The sequence below is a fragment of the Bidens hawaiensis genome, unplaced genomic scaffold (genome assembly GCF_021521415.1).
Source record: "Bidens hawaiensis isolate Kalapana, Puna unplaced genomic scaffold, B.hawaiensis_p1.1 tig00066616_1, whole genome shotgun sequence".
Taxonomy (NCBI): Eukaryota; Viridiplantae; Streptophyta; class Magnoliopsida; order Asterales; family Asteraceae; genus Bidens; species Bidens hawaiensis.
The window spans coordinates 18,702-36,850 of NW_027501848.1; the positions used below are offsets into that span (position 1 = coordinate 18,702).

The 18,149-nt window shown below is 37.8% G+C and overlaps 1 protein-coding gene across 1 annotated transcript; it reads right to left on the reverse strand.

Annotated features, from left to right (window-relative positions):
* Window positions 1–3,585: 3,585 nt before the first annotated feature.
* On the reverse strand, window positions 3,586–3,897 carry LOC143604778 (auxin-responsive protein SAUR50). The gene has a single exon (XM_077081160.1). It carries the CDS (start codon window positions 3,895–3,897, stop codon window positions 3,586–3,588), a length of 312 nt encoding a protein of 103 aa, XP_076937275.1.
* Between the last annotated feature and the right edge of the window lie 14,252 nt (window positions 3,898–18,149).

Genomic DNA, 18,149 nt, shown 5'->3' on the forward strand with positions numbered 1-18,149 from the left:
GCAGAGAGAAAGAGAGAGGTCGCGCGAAAGAGAGATTGCAGAGAGAGAGAGTCAGCGGCGAGAGAGAGAGAGAGAGTGTGCAGAGAGAGAGAGAGAGACGGCGGCGCGAGAGGGAGAGTGCAGAGAGAGAGAGGCCGCGAGTGAGAGAGAGAGTGCATAGAGAGAGAGAGGCGACCGCGAGAGAGAGAGAGAGTGCAGAGAGAGACGGCGGCGTGAGAGAGAGAGACGGCGGTCGGCTTTCCGGTCGCCGGAAAAACGAGGGGTTCGGGTGTGGTGGTTATCGGAGGGCCGAGAGAGGGAAGGAGGGTGAGGCTGGAGGTGGTGGGGTCGCCGGAACGACGGGGAGGAGAAAAAGGGAGAGTGGCCGGAGGTGGTGGGGTCGCCGGACCGTTGCTCCGGTCGCCGGAGGCTGCTTTCGGAAATGGGAAGGAAAAGATGGGGTGGGCGGCTAGATGAATAAGATTAGGGTTAGGGTTTTTAGGTATATATATGCATGTTACATATTTACAGAAATGGCCCTCCAAGTTTTAGTCATGGTTTAATACGAGTTTAAAGGTTTCCAAAGCTTATAACGAGTTTACAAAAGTCGTTTTAAACCCCTTATGTTTTTCTTAACGACTCTATAATATGACAGACATCGGTTTATTGGTGATCGGGATATATAATAAGAGAAACGATCAAATAAGAAGTTTCATTATCCTAAGAAGGCTAGGAAGGAGTGTATTTTTGTCTAATACCTTAATATTGAAAACCCACTTAATTTAATTTCAAAAACCCACTTAATTAAAACCCACTTAAATTTTCACTTATCTCCTACAACCACCACCGCCCACCGCCACCCACCGCCACCACCTTGCCGGAAAAGTCTTCGGAAATTTCGTCGGCAAATAAAACATTATGAAAAACACAATGAAAAAGACACTATGTAAAAACACAATGGAATAAACACTATGAAAATAAAAACAAAATGAAAAAACAATGAAAAACACAATTAAATTACACAATGTAAAAAACACAATGCAAAAAACACTATAAAAAAATAAAACACACTTGTATAACACAATTTTGTTAAAACACACTTTGTAAAAACCCACGAATTTTTTTTATTTTTATATAGCAATATGGTACTCATATAAAAGATTAAAAAACACACGTTATTATGCTGAAATTGTTTTGAAAAAAAATGTCGTATAAAAAGTTATTGGCGTTTTAAAATGATGGGGGTATTTGACATGTGTCTTTCATGTGGAGAGAGAAAGTCAACAAATGTGTTATCCCTATTATACCCTTACCCTTGTTGTACATTTTATGATCTCTCTAATCTAATCTCAACTATTCAATTTTAAAATGAATTGACATGATTATTTCCTATCATTCTTAGGAAAACTAATCTTCTTATTATAACTCAACCCTATATAATAATATTATATAATAATTAAATAAGGAAACAAAAATGTTGAGTCGGTTTTGTATAATAAAAGGTTACAACACGAATACAAATCGAGATCCAATTTTAACGAATGTCACACACGCTATAAACAAACTGAATGATGTGGTTGCAATGATTGTGGGAGTCAGATGGACTGCGGATTCGTTAGGGTTGGCGGTGACGGAAGGAAGTGAATTAAAAAAGGTTGGTTAGTTTGGTTTGAATTAATTAGGATATGTTGTTTGACTTTTGAGTTTGGTTATCTTTGATGATTTTGTGGCTTTAGAGATGGCATTTAGATCGTTTGGCTTTTGGTTATTTAAAGCATATGGGAGAAAGCAAAAAAGAAGTTTCAGGCGATACATCAAAAGTATTATTATGGTAATTTATACGTTAATTTTAATTAAATGTAAAGGTTTTATATTGAATGGGCATGGAAATTTTCGCTATGTGGAACTAGGCCTGTAAATGAAGTGAAAGAATATAATCAAACGGATTTTTTTAGTCAAGTTCTAATGTTAAGAGTACTCCTTATATATAAAATTGGATGTGCACAGGTAAGAGGTGTACCAACTCATCCACATGTAAACACGCACAAATCGTGCCATATCCGTGTTCGATCATTTAACTTTAACCGAACACGAACATATAATCTAACAAAATTTTGCCATATCCGGAAGCAGCCTCTCTATCCCTATGGGATAGAGGTAAGGCTGTCTACATCTTACCCTCCTCAGACCCTACCATAACATTGCTATTGGTGGGATATACTGAGTACGATGATGATGATGATGATGTTCATTGATTAAAAACTCGAGCATGTTCATGTTCGTTTAAAACCTAAACGAACCGTTCTTGAATGTAAACGAACACTAGATTAAACGAGTATAAATGAACAAAGCTAAACGAACACAAATGAAAATTAAGTACAAATAATAAAATTATAATCAACTTAAATAAGGCACAGACAAATATTTTCATTCAAACAAAAATATCATTGCGGAATGACAAACGGACTAATGTGTATGTCTTAAATATAAAGAAACCTCTATACAAAAAATTACAAACAAAACTCCCTTGAAATATTAAAAATATCGTTAGTAAAACTAAATAACAAAATTAATAAAAACGAAAACCTAACAAAACTCGCGTAACACGCGTGCTAAAAGCTAGTATTCATATAAAGTAACTTGTATCCATTTTTTATTTTCATGATTATGAATTTCATTTTTAATTGCGATTATAGAAAATAACAGTTTTACCTCTAACTTTGATTATGCAATTTATTCCTTTTTTTCTTCACATATATTTTTTATACACATATATATGTTAATTACTTCATATTGATAACAATTTTTTTATTATAAAAATTCACATTATATATTTATATAATACATTTAGCAACCCGATACCGACCAAAGCAAACCAAAACGATACCAACTGAAAGCATATGTGCCCGATGGTACTGTACAAATACCAAGTCAAACTGACACCGTACCGCCATAAACGGTATGATGTTCACTTTATGTTTTTAATCAATTTGAGTGCCAACATTTTCTGATACTGATATACCGAATAATTTATTATGGTTAACAATATGATATAAATTGTTTAAAACACTATATTGACTCCTTGTACTTTTACCATACATGTGTCATACTAAACTTAAGTCTATACATATCAGATTGTGAGACGAAAATTATTAAACACTTAAGTGTATTTAGCATTAAAATAAAAATATTTAAAATATATATTTTATTTAATAAAAAAAACTAAACATATTTTAAAAATATGAAAGCAAGTTAATTTCTTTTATTAAAAATATAGGTCATCCAATTAGATTAAGAGTGAGAAAAAACAAGTTATGAAATAAACACTTTCTTGTTAAATACTTTATAACTAAATACCAATTTGAAAAATACTTCTCTCCGCAACAAACTTTCGAGAAAAAAAACTAAAATAACCTGAATTAATTATCTTAAAGTAATATATGATACGTTCACGTACTAATTAACAACATGCATGAGAGCTAGAAATTATCTCTCATGTAGAACTCTATTTTTGTACAAAGCACTAACAATATTTTTCCGAGGGTGTCAATTCGCAGACACCGCTTGAGAAAAACACAAATGTAAAAAATTACTATCTTCTCAATCTCACGCAATCATGGAGAAAAAAGATAGAAAATCAACTTCTTGGCAAGGAATGATAATGCCCATATCATGATTAAATCCAAACTCTTCCTCGGATCTTTGTAGTAGATCTTGGAATGTTGGATGATCCAAACACGATATCGGTATAATATATCTGCTTCTTCTTTCTCCAACATACACCACAAAATGTCCTTTCGGGACATCATTTGGGAAGCCGCTGTCTTCGTTGTTCTTGCCAAAACTCGAGCACTTTTTAATGATTTTCTTGATAGCTAGTGCTTGAGCTTGTTTGTTGTGTGACTTCCTAAGACCCATTGTTACAATGGTGGCACCTTCTAGTGGCGGTGGTGGTGTTGTTGGTAGTGTAGGTTTGACGAATGAGATGTAAAGTATTTATAGGGAGAAGTTGATAGGCACAAGCATGTGGAGTGTAGGGGCAGGTACTAAGCAAGGTAGTTCATGGCTTCATGTCTCTTTTGGGCTTGCCCTTCCTTGTACCCCTCCTTAGGGACATCAGGGTCCAAGAACTTAATACTATTGAACTTACATGGGTACGAATGTTCTAATCATTTAAAGTCATGCATGTAAGGTATTAGTGACTGGTTATATCATTTGAACAAGTAATACAAGTTTAGATTATCATTATTTTCTATTTTGGTAACCTTTAGGGGGTAGGCGAAGTTGAAGTGGGTGTCCTTTGCCTCGCTTCGCACCTCTAGCCCCGACCTCTTGTGACGAAGGTTACGAGTGGCGTTCCTACCCCTCACACCGCTCCCTTCCAGCTTCTGCGCATATGTCTTGTTAGTTTCCTCCTTTGTTGCTTCTGCTCTACAAGAATTAGGACACGTCTATCTATTTCTCTTTCTATCCATCTAGCTTCCCATGCAACATCGTATCCACCTCAGCTCAATTTCCTGTCGCGCCTCCCATCTCACTTCACTCCCGAACTAGGTTTTCGTTCACCCTAACAATTATTACATGACAATTCACATGCCTCTACCAACACCATGCTTACCAATAACTCCTACCAACACCATGCTTACCAATAAGATCAAGTAAACTAAAACTTGTGCTAATTAGTTGGTCTTTAAAAACACAATAGAAAAATCTGAACCGTCTTCGTCAAAACAACTTATGTTTACATTTCTATCATATGAAGTGTGTCAACGATAAGAGCTGATTTCCCAAATCTCCTTTTATTTTATATTGATCTTATTATTATTCTCATTAATGTAATTTCTTTTTTTTTGAACGACCAACTAAGTAACGCCGGGTACTCCGTACGCGGCCCCTGTTGGCTAAAGGTAGCCCGAGTCGGCCACTAGTCCGGACAGACGGAGCCCCTAGCGATCCACCTATTGAGGGATTCACCGGATAAAACCCGACCCCCACACCCGCCAAACGGCACGACAGCGAGGAGCCGGTAAAACCGGGTGAGATCAGGACTCGAACCCTGGCAATCCCTCATATCTCTCATATAAATTGGTGATAGTGAGGTTTAAACCCCCTACCTCTCACTAGTAAAGTGAGTGTTCTACCATTAAGCCACATCCAATTTATTAATGTAAGTTCTATATATTTCATAAATGTATTTGTATTTATAGTTGTAATGATTCATCGTAACAAATTCATTGGAAATACATTATACCTTATATATCCCATATCGTTGACAAAGTGAACATGATCTACTTAATAATTCAATAATCTAGAGGTACAAAGCCTTTTTGACCGATTGCAAATTATTTTTTCTTCTCATAATATTATTTTATTATAGTTATAAACTGAAATATTTATTTAAATGCATTAACTCTGATATTTTATTATGAAATCACCGGACAACGGTTTCAACCCATAGAAAGTAAGGAAAATCCTAAAAATATCCTTTCTTACAACTCATGTCATCATGTCATCATGTCAAGAAAATGTCCGCAACCCTCCAAAATTCCAAAAATGACCATACTAAATAGCATCGGTCCCTTGCTTATTTCATGTTAGACAACCTTTTTAATTTAGCCGATTATAGTTCAAGCTTTAAAGAAGCTTAAAAGATTTTAAATGAATATTGATCCGACCTTTTTGGAAATAGAAAATTGACTACTTATATTGATCTTATGAAATTAATAGACTAAAAGGCTATTAGAGCAATCATTGATATGTATGGGATCTTTTCATGATGTGTAAAAACTAAGGTGATATAAATTAAATACACTTGCTAAAATTAATATGGAGATGCATTGATAAAATATGTATGTCTCAAGATACATCTTTCCAAATGATAGGCAGAAAGGTCACTTAAAATGATTCATTATAAGTGGTCACTTAAAATGATTCATTTTTATATACAAGCCTGTTGGTATTTGGTCACTTAAAATGATTTATTTTTATATATTACAAAGAACAAAAACTACGCAAAAAGATTATACATCAACCAAATGTTGATATAAATACAAACATGAGGGTTTAAACTAGAACTACAAAGGTGGAGCATCATTATAATTCCTAAACACTTTGAATGAGAGGCATTGTAAGTACGAACTGCATGGCATGTAAGTCCAACGTTCAACCTCAAAAGTTTGAAGTTTTAAAATGATGAATTTTTTAACAAAAGAAAAATATTGCATGTTCTGTCATTAAAAGATATTTTGACCAAATATCAGGGAGTTGAAGTCAATTTGGGGTGATCTAAAGAAAACCAAATAAGCTTTGAGAAGAATATGAGGCATCATAGTGCATTAAGTGTCATCCATTTATCTATTATGCACATAATTGAACCTTAAGCATATCACCAAAGTAATAAAATTCATGCTAAGTATTTACCTGCTATTAACATGCCTAACTTGTCAAAATAATGCTGAGTATGAAATATAGAAAGGTGACTTAGTCAATGTGATCTCATGTTGAGATCTTTTCATCAAAAGAATAGTTTTGTATTGAAACACTGAAATTTGATCTCAGAATGCACCACTTTTGTTCTTAAACTTTTCATCCTCAGAGAAAACTTCTTTAGTTTAAAGTAAAGTAAAAAAGGTTCACTAATAGCAAATCTGCTTTAAAAATGACATATTTATTGTTGATTTGACTATTCTGATTATGGTTTATACTAAGTATCTTCGAGCATACTTGGATAACTTTTAGTGAAAACTTTATCTTCGAGTATGCTTGTGTGATTTTGTGTGAAAGCTGTGTTTTGGAGTATACTTGTATGTTTAATTGAAGATTTATCTTCTTGAGTATACTTGATGAATTATTTGAAGGGATCGTGCTTTTGAGTATGCTTGTCTGATTTGTTGTGAAATATAAATGTATTCAAGTAAACTTTGTGATTTCGAGTACACTTTATGCTTCGGGTACACTTTTATGTTAAGATTTGACATTCTAAGTGTCTTCAATCATACTCTATATATTTGAAGTGTTTTCAAGTAAACTATGTGATTCGAGTACACTTTACGCTTCGAGTACACTTTTATGTTAAGATTTGATGTTCTTAGTGTTTTCAAGCATACTTGAAAAAATTTGAAGGTTATCGAGTAAACTTGATACAATTCGAGTACACTTTGTGCTTCGAGTATACTTGGTAGTATATCTTAGAACAAAGTTAACTCTTTGCTTGATTAAGTTTCTTTCTAGTAAAGTCCAAATTTTTGAAATTTAGGAATATTTCTAAGTTACTGAGAACTTTATTGATCTTGAGCAAAGTAGTCTACTCGAACAAATATACTCGATTATGATGCTTGTGATCTTGTATATTCGAGTATACTTCTTTCATTCTCTCACTTAGTATATTTCTAATAAAATATCTAGGAGCGAGTATACTTCTTTTCGAGTATACTTTATATTAGGATTAATGGAGAGTATATAGAATGCTAAAAGAGAATGGACAGTTGAGTTGGTCAAATATGCAAGAAAGAGGAAGGGATTTGGACAGAATATTCCTGATTTTGATAGTACCACCAAGAAGAAGAAAGTTCAAAAGGAAAATGTGAATGAGGCAAAATAAAAGGAAAAGATAAATAAAGAACTCATACATGTCATTCCACTTCAAGTGGTTAAACCTGAAGAATATGAACTTAATGACAGTGTAGATCTTAATGAACCTCAAGTTGGGGCATTAGAAGATCTAACTGATCTTGAAGAGGATGAAGAAGGTGAAGGAGAGAAGGAAAACGACGATGAACTTGATTCACCTCAGATCATTTTGACTTATACACATATTGAGAACATTGGAGCTAGAATGGAATAGCTGAGAAGACAAGATCCAAGGATCGTTACATTGTTGAGACATGGAATGGAATTTGATGTAATCAAGAATCTCAGTGATGAAGACTTGAAAACTTTCTTTGAAAGAGAAGAGAGTTTGAAAGAAAGAACAGAGAAGAGAAAAAGAAGATACTTGAATTACACTTGTTTTTATCTCAGACAATGCAACTTTTTGGAAGAACAATTGAACAAGACGTCATTTGAAGAAATTGATAGTCTCAGCAAAGCTTTAAAAGCCAAAGAAGAAGAGAAAGAAAAGAAAAGGATTGAAAGGAGAATAAAAGAAAAATTGAAAATAAAATCAAGGGTTCTTAGAAGATTTGTGGGCGAGTTGGATATCTAGTGGAGAATGGATTTGATTTTGAGCAAGTTGAACTGATGACAGAAAAGAAGTTGAAGCCAAATTCAACTAATTATCAAAAAGGGTGCATGATGAAGAAAAGATAACCGTCAATCACAAAATACAAAGAGAAATAAAAGAAAAGGAAGTGAAGGAGAAGGAATGTAGAGAAAGAAAGAGTTGGCAGATAAAGCAAGAGCTAGAGTAGAAAAATAGAAGAAAAATTTACTTAATGGTGAACAGGAAAAACTTCTTGAAATGCTGATGACTGATAAGGGTGCATTTGCATATCTAAGTAAACTATCAAGCACTCAAAGAAAAGAACTCTATGACTTGGAGTTGAACAAGTATAGGGAGGAGTTGAGGGCTCAAAAGACAATTGATGAAATAGAAGCAACTCCCTCCTCTGCTCCACACATTGAATCTAAACCAATTGTCCTCCAACAAGGTGGAAATGAAAAGCTTTGGGAAGATGAAGAGAAAATGAATATTTTGAGGAAAATAATGTTGAAAAAGGGGATTCCTATGGGAGTTTTTTACAACCTTGAAAAGTCTTAACTGAAGGAATTATTTGAAAGGGGGCTGGAGTTATTCAATAAAGTGAGAAAGGAAATTAAAAAGGCTAAATCCATGCCCAAACAATCTAGTCATCCCAGATTCATTCCTAAAATGCACGTGTACCATGAGCCCTAGTCACATTCAAAAGAGTAGATAGACAAAGAGACTATTGACATGATTCAAACTCCGTCAAAGGAAGGAGTTGATTATCTGTCATTGATGATGATGGGAAAAGCTAATATAATCAAGATTTTTGAATCAAAGGGATATATGAGAAGACCACAATTTGAAATACACTCTTCAAGGGCTTCTACATCAAGAGTTCCGATTCCAATTACCAGGTCTACTATGCCAAGAGAACAACGTCCACCATCAAATGTGGACTTACCAATGAATTTGTACTTTGATTCAAAGACCAAGACTCTGAAAGTAATCATGAAAGTGGCATGTTGAAGACTATAATATTCAAAGTTAACTTTAGAGAATTCAATAGGGAACAATTGACTAAATTGGCAGATCTACATCTCTGTAACAACGTGAAAATTTCGAGTTTAAAGTATCAACTTTTCAAAGTCTAGGTACTAAAATTTCCAAATTCCAAACTTGAGGGTTAAAAATGAAAATATGGTTTTCCTGACCCATCGCGCTAGGCGATGAGTCAGAAGAGACTCCCATCGCGTACCGCGATAGGGTGTCTGACAATGTATGACACGTGTGCCAAGTGGCACACGGTGGCACTAGTTGCCGCTACGTGGAGCGGCGCCAGCCACGTGTCGACACGTGGCAGAGCTACCCTCTGCGTCATTAGGTCTATATCGCGGTACGCGATAGGCCTGCTGAGGGACCCATCACGTACCGCGATGGGAGCCAATTTTTCGTCTATAAATAGCAGCCATGGGATGTTCATTTTACACATTCAAACCTGCTCTCTCACTTCTCTCTAACCTCTCACTAGAATTCCGAATTCATATTAACGATTTCCTCAATAAGCGTGTCTCGAATCTTTTGTTTGTGTACAACGTTTCCTCGAAGTGGTGCCACCCTCCACCCACATACCAAGAAGGTGTTTGTCTTTAAGGCGATGAGTCTCGATAAGCGTGCCATCGTGTGTTGAAGATTTGGCTTATCTCGATTTGCGTGTCGAGAAAAGTAAAGCGGCGTCGGAGTGCTGCTCAAGTCCCTAGAGTTTCTATACGCCACTTAAGGTTAGGCGTAATATCGAATACAATATAATTCGAATATTATATTAAAGGCTTAAGCCTTAAGTCGAGGATATACTCGATATCTCGATAAAAGAAAAGAAAAGAAAAGAAAACATAACAAAGAAACGTATGAAAGTATGATTATGAATATTGTTGAGTACGTATATATGTGTGTAAGTATATATGTAAATATTCTTTGTTATGAAAATATTATTTAAAGAATAATGAGTATTCTTAAATAATAAAAGAAAATGATTACGTTTCTTGGAGAAGAAGAAACGTCGGGTTTTGAATATAAACTAAAGGTTTATAATTTACTTTTAAACTAAAGGTTTTCAAGTAAATAAGAATTGAACTAAATGTTCAATCGAGAATTGAGATATAAGACTAAAGATCTTAAGCCGGATCTTGTATCCGACTAGCAAATATTTATACTCGTACTATAGGTGCGAGATAAAGAAAGGGAAAGACCCTTGGACGGTGAGTGAAGCCGATCCTAAAGAGACAAGGTGAATACGCCCCAAACTTTTACTTATTTAAAATGAGTCAAACTTGTTATTTGAAATTGTTTACAAGGAACTATGTGTTCCTAAAACCGTTATGAATAAGGGTATAAACCTAGCCCTCAGGCTGTGGTATACGTATGTCTGGATCCTTACATAGGTGGTACTATGCGATGTATGGGAATGATCGCACCACCCTTGGTCGTAGGACGCTCTCCTGCAGGGAGTACGACCGTTGTATATATTGACGAGTACTTAACTAAGTCAAACGCTGTGGTGTTTGCTGAGGTGACCTAGAGTAGAGGCTCATATTTATAATGTGTTATTTGACTTTGTTATTCCTAAGCCACGTTGGGCCAAGGCAGGCGTAGTCTCGAGGGGTAATAAAGTAAAAGAAATATTTTTGCGTCAGCATGTTCACCAGCATTCGTTGCTGACGTATTTTATTACATTTTTCAGGTGAACAAAGTTAGAGCTTGGAAATGACGAAGTACTAATATCCGATGACTCGGATTTTTTTGTTTAAGTTTAACATGGTGGTTTGTAAAACATAAACAATTAATATTTTGTTAACAACTTTAAACGGGTATTTTATAATACCCGTCTTTTTGAATGTATATATAAATTTCATTTTCGATCCTTAAAGTTTTATAAGTCTTCCACAATATAACGCAACTCTGAATTATTTACAAACACGATACCAACTTATGGGTCCCACTCCTAGGCCCTAGATGGGGGTGTATAAGTTTAACATGGTGGTTTGTAAAACATAAACAAGTAATATTTTGTTAACAACTTTAAACGGGTATTTTATAATACCCGTCTTTTTGAATGTATATATAAATTTCATTTTCGATCCTTAAAGTTTTATAAGTCTTCCGCAATATAACGCAACTCTGAATTATTTACAAACACGATACCAACTTATGGGTCGCACTCCTAGGCCCTAGATGGGGGTGTGACAGGTTTGGTATCAGAGCCATCGATCTTAGCGAATTGGGTATCATAAAACAATACCCAAGCTTCGATCCACGTATAGGAAACTATTTGATTATTTGTTTTAAGGATAAGATAGGCTGGTTACCTTTCTATCCCTCTCTACATTCTAAACCACCCAAATTGTTTGATGTCATTCAAAGCTCTTATGGAGAATTTTACTCGCAAGGCTAATGAAGCCGGTATAGCCGAACCTTATCCCGAGGATAACATGAGCGATGGATATTATGAAACGTTCTTTGATCAAGACGTGGAACGAGACTTGTCCAAACCCTTGTATTACCCCGGAAGTAAGCATTACCCGATAGAAGTACCCGATAGTCCACCAAAGCCAAGTGTTGAGCTACCGAGACACTCCAGCTATCACCCACCAACCATGCAGATGTATCAACCATCACAATAACCACAAAACTATCCTACTGGATATTTCCCAAATGCACACCCATCCTATACTTTCCTTTCAAACCGACCGACCCATAAAGGAAGAACCACAAAGCCCATCCTCTGATTGGATGAAGTGCCATTCCGACCCATGTCGATGGTTTACTGGAAGCTCTACTTTCAATGATGTTAGCTCCCAACCAAAGAATAACGAAGGGCCATCCCGCAAGCCCAAAATGAGGATAATGATGCCCTACGAAAGTTTCAAGATGCCCCCAATGGAGAATGAAACTGCACAACCAATGGAGGAAGATGAACCAGAGGATGAAGAACCCAATGAAGAGGAGGATCCCGATGAAGAAGAGGATCCCGAAGAAGTTGAGGACCCTATGGAGGAGTCCGAGAAGAAATGGAAGAAGAGCATCCTGAGAACTCTAACGAGATGACAAGCTCAATGAATGGATCACTCACTTCCAGAAATCCAAGCTACGGTTCCGTCGATCCGTGTGTTCAATATCTGGAGCAACTAAGGAACCAAGCTTCGTCAAGCTTCCCTCTATTTCAAGGGAGAATTCCTTCAATTCAAGAACAAGCTGATGAAATTCGCGAGCAGAACCAAGCCGCCAAAACCTACCTCTACCTCGCATCTGATCAGACTTATGTTCCGTATCCTGAGCCGCGGAACCATTACGAGATGGTAACACTGGGTTATCGCGACCCACCTCCGCAGTACGGATACTCTAACATAGTCCCGCAGTCGTATGAGGAACATCTGGATCGTGCATTGCATGAGACCGACGACTGGAGAAAGAAGGTAGACGAGGAAGAGAAGAAAAAGAAGAAAGTTTGAGAGACACTCCTTCGTAAATGCAACAAACTAACGAAGGTAGTGAAGAAATTCCTGAAAGATTGAAGACGGTGGAAAGAAGTGTTATGAGGAGACTACGTGTAAAATAGTTTTGTATGTGATGTATGTACAATAAAGAACGTTTGAAACGTTCTAATGTAATGATAGGACAAGTTATATATATCGTTGAAACGATATATATATATGTATGTGTAATAGAAAATATATATATCTTTTATGATATATATATATATGTGTAATAAAAGGTGTGTTTAATAAAAGAAATGTTGTTAAAATTTCAGACTTAATTGAAAAATAAAAAGAAAATGTCTGAACAAAGCAATAATAACGAGAATTCTCATAAAGAAAAATAAATGAAAGACAAGGGGAAAAGCCCCGAGAACGAGCGGGAGGAAGAAATTCCTGAGAAATATATGAATAAAATTCAAAAGATGATTAAAGATGCTGTTAGGGAAGAATCCGCATTTAGATCTCAATCTAGGCAATCTAGGCATTCTCGAACTGCAAATCCTTCCGTTCATCCCTCTCGAAAATCTGAAAAGTCTCGACCGAATCCATCTCGTGTCGAGGAAAGTGTGCATGAGTCTAACGCCGACGGCGGAGTTAGACGTGAGTACAAGAAACTCAAGATAAGTTGTTGTTCGTTTAAAGACTTTAAATACTATGGACCGAAAGAGTTCCATGGTGACAAAGGGGCCATCACAACTGTGAGATGGCTCGAGGAGATGGAAACTATTGTTATAACAAGCAAGTGCTCCGAGGGGGAGAAAATTTAATACTCTGCTTTGATGTTCAAGGGTGAAGCGCATGAGTGGTGGAATGCGTTGTTGATGAGTAAGGGAAGAGAAGTGATGTATGGCTTGACTTGGGAAGAATTCAAGGCCATGGTGATGGGAAAGTTTTGTCCCATGCATGAAACTGACCAGATCCAAACAAAATTTCTCAATCATAAGGTCGTAGGGACAAACCTTCTGGAATACAACACTAAATTCCTTGAGTATTGTCGCCTTATTCCCCAGCTGGTTAACCCTGAGTCCAGCAAAGTCACAAGATACATATGGGGATTGCCGCGGGAAATCCGCGACATGGTAAGGTCTCACTTACCTCAAACCGCTGACTCTGCAATGGAGTTGGCTGGTTATTTGATGGGCGGCATGGTCCGCTATAGAGAAGAGGACAAGAAGGTGCCAACAACAACGGCTGCTCAAGGAAAGACTGGAGGAGGTTCCAACTTTAAAGGAAAGGGCGTAAACCGAAACAACTCTACGCCATGCAAGATATGTAGGAGATACCACAAGGGCCGATGCAAGTTCGCCCCGTCTCCTAAAGTTTGTGAATCCTGTAATCGTACGGGACATGATGCTGATAGTTGCTGGAAGAAGAAAATGACATGCTTCAATTGCAAGGAAATGGGTCATTTAAGTTTTGAGTGCCCAAAGAACAAGCCCGCTGTTGGTGGTGCGGGTGGAAGTGGTCAAAACAAGAAGGGAAACGCTCGAGTCTTCGTACTCGACACAAAAAGGGCCGCTGACGTGCCAGAAACCATAACCAGTACGTTTCTAGTCAACGACACCTATGCTAGAGTTTTATTTGATTCTGGTGCCAATTTGAGATTTATAGATTATAATTTCTGTAGTCTATTAAACAAACCATTAACTAAATTAGATAAAACTCTAAGCGTCGAGACTGCTAGCGGTGAAATCGTTAAAATCTCTGAAGCTCTTGAAAACGGAAAAATCCTTCTAGCGGGTTATTTGTTACCTATCTGTTTGTTACCCATGAGTCTGGATGGTTTTGATATTGTACTTGGTATGGATTGGTTATCCGATAACCATGCTCGTATTATCTGCAATAGCAAAACTGTTGAACTTCAAGCCCCCGACAAACGAACGATTCGAATTGAAGGGAACAAAGACGCTGGCCAAGTTAGCATAATCTCCATGATTAGGGCTAACAAGTGTTTAAATCAAGGATGCCTCGCATTCATGGCCTACGTTACTGAAGAGTCTAAGCCAAAAGAAATCAAAGACGTTCCTATCATTTCTGACTTTTCTGACGTTTTTCCTAATGAACTCCCTGGTATTCCTCCCAAACGCGAAGTAGAGTTTAGAATCGATATTGTTCCCGGCACTGCTCCGATCGCGAAAGCTCCGTATCGCTTAGCGCCAACCGAAATGAAGGAGTTAAAGAAACAAATCGATGAGCTTTTGGAGAAGGGTTTCATCCGACCGAGTTCGTCGCCTTGGGGAGCACCAATTCTATTCGTCAAGAAGAAGGATGGTTCCATGAGGATGTGTATCGACTATCATGCGTTGAACAAAGTTACAATCAAAAACCGATATACACTCCCTCGTATTGATGACCTTTTCGATCAACTTCAAGGTGCTAGCTTCTTTTCAAAAATCGATCTACGTTCCGGCTATCACCAACTTAAAGTTCAATCTGAAGACATTCCAAAGACTGCTTTCCGAACGTGGTATGGACATTATGAGTTCACGGTTATGCCGTTTGGACTTACTAATGCTCCGGCCGCGTTCATGGATATGAACCGTATTTGCAAGCCTTACTTAGATAAATTTGTTATTGTGTTTATCGACGACATACTCATTTACTCTAAGGCTGATCATGAAATCCACCTTCGTACTTTGCTTGAAATTCTTAGAACCGAGAAGTTGTATGCCAAGTTCTCAAAATGCGAGTTCTGGTTGCACGAGGTGCAATTTCTTGGTCATATTATCAATGTTATCGGTATTCAAGCGGACCCCGCTAAGATTGAAGCTATCTCTAAATGGGAGATCCCGAAGTCGCCAACCGAGATCCGAAGTTTCTTTGGACTGGCAGGCTATTACCGTAGGTTCATCGAAAACTTCTCTCGTATCGCCGTTCCCTTAACTTCCTTAACTCGTAAAAATATCAAGTATGAATGGGAAGCAATAAGAGGTGTTCAATATACTCAAACAAAAACTCACCCAAGCACCTATCTTGGCTTTGCCAGAAGTTACTGAGGACTTTGTGGTATTTAGTGACGCATCCCACTCCGGTTTGGGATGTGTACTAATGCAACGAAAGAAAGTAATCGCCTACGCCTCTCGACAACTCAAAGTACACGAAAAGAATTACACGACTCACGATCTAAAGTTAGGTGCCATAATCTTTGCATTTAAGATTTGGAGGCACTATCTCTATGGAGTACGATTTACTGTGTACACTAATCATAAAAGCTTGAAACATATTTTCGATCAAAAAGAGCTTAACAGGCGTCAACGGCGATGGATGGAAACACTTAACGACTATGATTGCGAGATTGTCTATCATGAAGGCAAGGCCAATGTTGTGGCTGATGCCTTAAGTCACAAAGAGCATGAGAAGCCCAAAAGAGTTCGAGCATTGCGCTTAGAACTTCAAATAGATCTTTTCGAACAAATCAAATCCGCGCAAACTCAAGCGATCGATGAAAACCAAATCTCCGATGAAAAACGAAATGGTACCATTGACTCGCTAGTCAAGGGTGATTATGGTATCCTAAGACTTGGCAATAGAATTTGGGTACCAATCGTTGGAGGATTGCGTGAGAAAATCTTGAACGAAGCTCACAAGTCTAAATATATGATGCATCCCGGAAGTGATAAAATGTACCACAATCTGAAAGCAAATTATTGGTGGAATGGTATGAGAAGGGATGTCGCTTCGCATGTTGCGAAACGTTTGACTTGTTTGAAAGTCAAGGCTGAACACCAAAGGCCTTCGGGATTGCTACAGCAACCCGAACTTCCCGTATGGAAATGGGAGTTGATTACTATGGATTTTATTACCAAACTCCCGAAGATGACTCGACAGCACAATGCAATATGGGTAATTGTGGATCGTTTGACCAAATCTGCACACTTTATACCCATCAATGAGTCGTATTCTATGGATAGATTAGCGCGTATCTATGTAAAAACCATTGTCACTTTGAATGGAGTACCGCTGTCTATAATATCTGATTGAGACAGTCGTTTTACGTCTCATTTATGGAAAAGCTTCCAACAAGCTCTCGGTACAAAGTTGAACCTTAGCACTGCTTATCATCCACAAACCGATGGGCAAAGCAAAAGGACGATACAAACGTTGGAAGATATGCTCCGCGCTTGTGTGATTGATCTAGGTGGAAGTTGGGATGACCACTTACCCCAAATGGAATTCTTGTACAATAATAGTTATCACCCAAGTATTCAAACCACTCCGTTCGAGGCGTTGTATGGAAGAAAGCGTAGAACGCCCGTGTGTTGGTTTGAAACAAGAGACAGTCAGTTATCTGGACCTAAGATAGTCCAAGAAACTACCGACAAGGTTATTCAAATCCGAGAACGACTTAAGACGGCACGTGATCGCCGAAAGAGTTACGCCGATGTCCATCGTAAGCCATTAGAGTTCAATGTCGGTGACAAAGTGTTATTGAAAATCTCGCCTTGGAAAGGCGTTGTTCGCTTCGGTAAGAAAGGAAAATTGAGTCCTCGATTCGTTGGACCTTTTGAGGTACTCGAACGAATCGACACTGTTGCATACCGTTTGCGACTGCCTGAGGAAATGCAAGGGATACATGACGTATTCCATGTTTCGAATCTGCGTAAGTGTTTGACCGATGAATCGTTGGCTATGCCACTAAAAGACGTTGAAATTAATGAGAACTTAAAATTTGTAGAACGTCCAATTCAAATTGAGGATTCGAAAACAAAGAAGTTAAAGAAAAGAACATTGAAAATAGTGAAAGTAAAATGGGACTCGCGTAGAGGGCCCGAATATACTTGGGAACTCGAATCGGAAATGAGAAAGAAATACCCCCAACTATACATGTAAAAGCAATCTCGAGGATGAGATTTGTTTCAAGGTGGGGAGGATGTAACAACGTGAAAATTTCGAGTTTAAAGTATCAACTTTCCAAAGTCTAGGGACTAAAATTTCCAAATTCCAAACTTGAGGGTTAAAAATGAAAATATGGTTTTCCTAACCCATCGCGCTATGCGATGAGTCAGAAGAGACTCCCATCGCGTACCGCGATAGGGTGTCTGAAAATGTGTGACACGTGTGCCACGTGGCACACGGTGGTACCGGTTGCCGCCACGTGTTACCTCGTGGAGCGGCGCCTGCCACGTGTCGACACGTGGCAGAGCTACCCTCTGCGTCATCAGGTTTAAATCGCGTACCGCGATGGGAGCCAATTTTTCGTCTATAAATAGCAGCCTGGGATGTTCATTTTACACATTCAAACCTGCTCTCTCACTTCTCTCTAACCTCTCACTAGAATTCTGAATTCATATTAACGATTTCCTCAATAAGCGTGTCTCGAATCTTTTGTTTGTGTACAACGTTTCCTCGAAGTGGTGCCACCCTCCACCCACATACCAAGAAGGTGTTTGTCTTTAAGGCGATGAGTCTCGATAAGCGTGCCATCGTGTGTTGAAGATTTGGCGTATCTCGAT

Bases quoted from the DNA above. Each gene is read 5' to 3' on its own strand.
- LOC143604778 (XM_077081160.1), bottom strand. From the start codon at position 3,897: ATGGGTCTTAGGAAGTCACACAACAAACAAGCTCAAGCACTAGCTATC.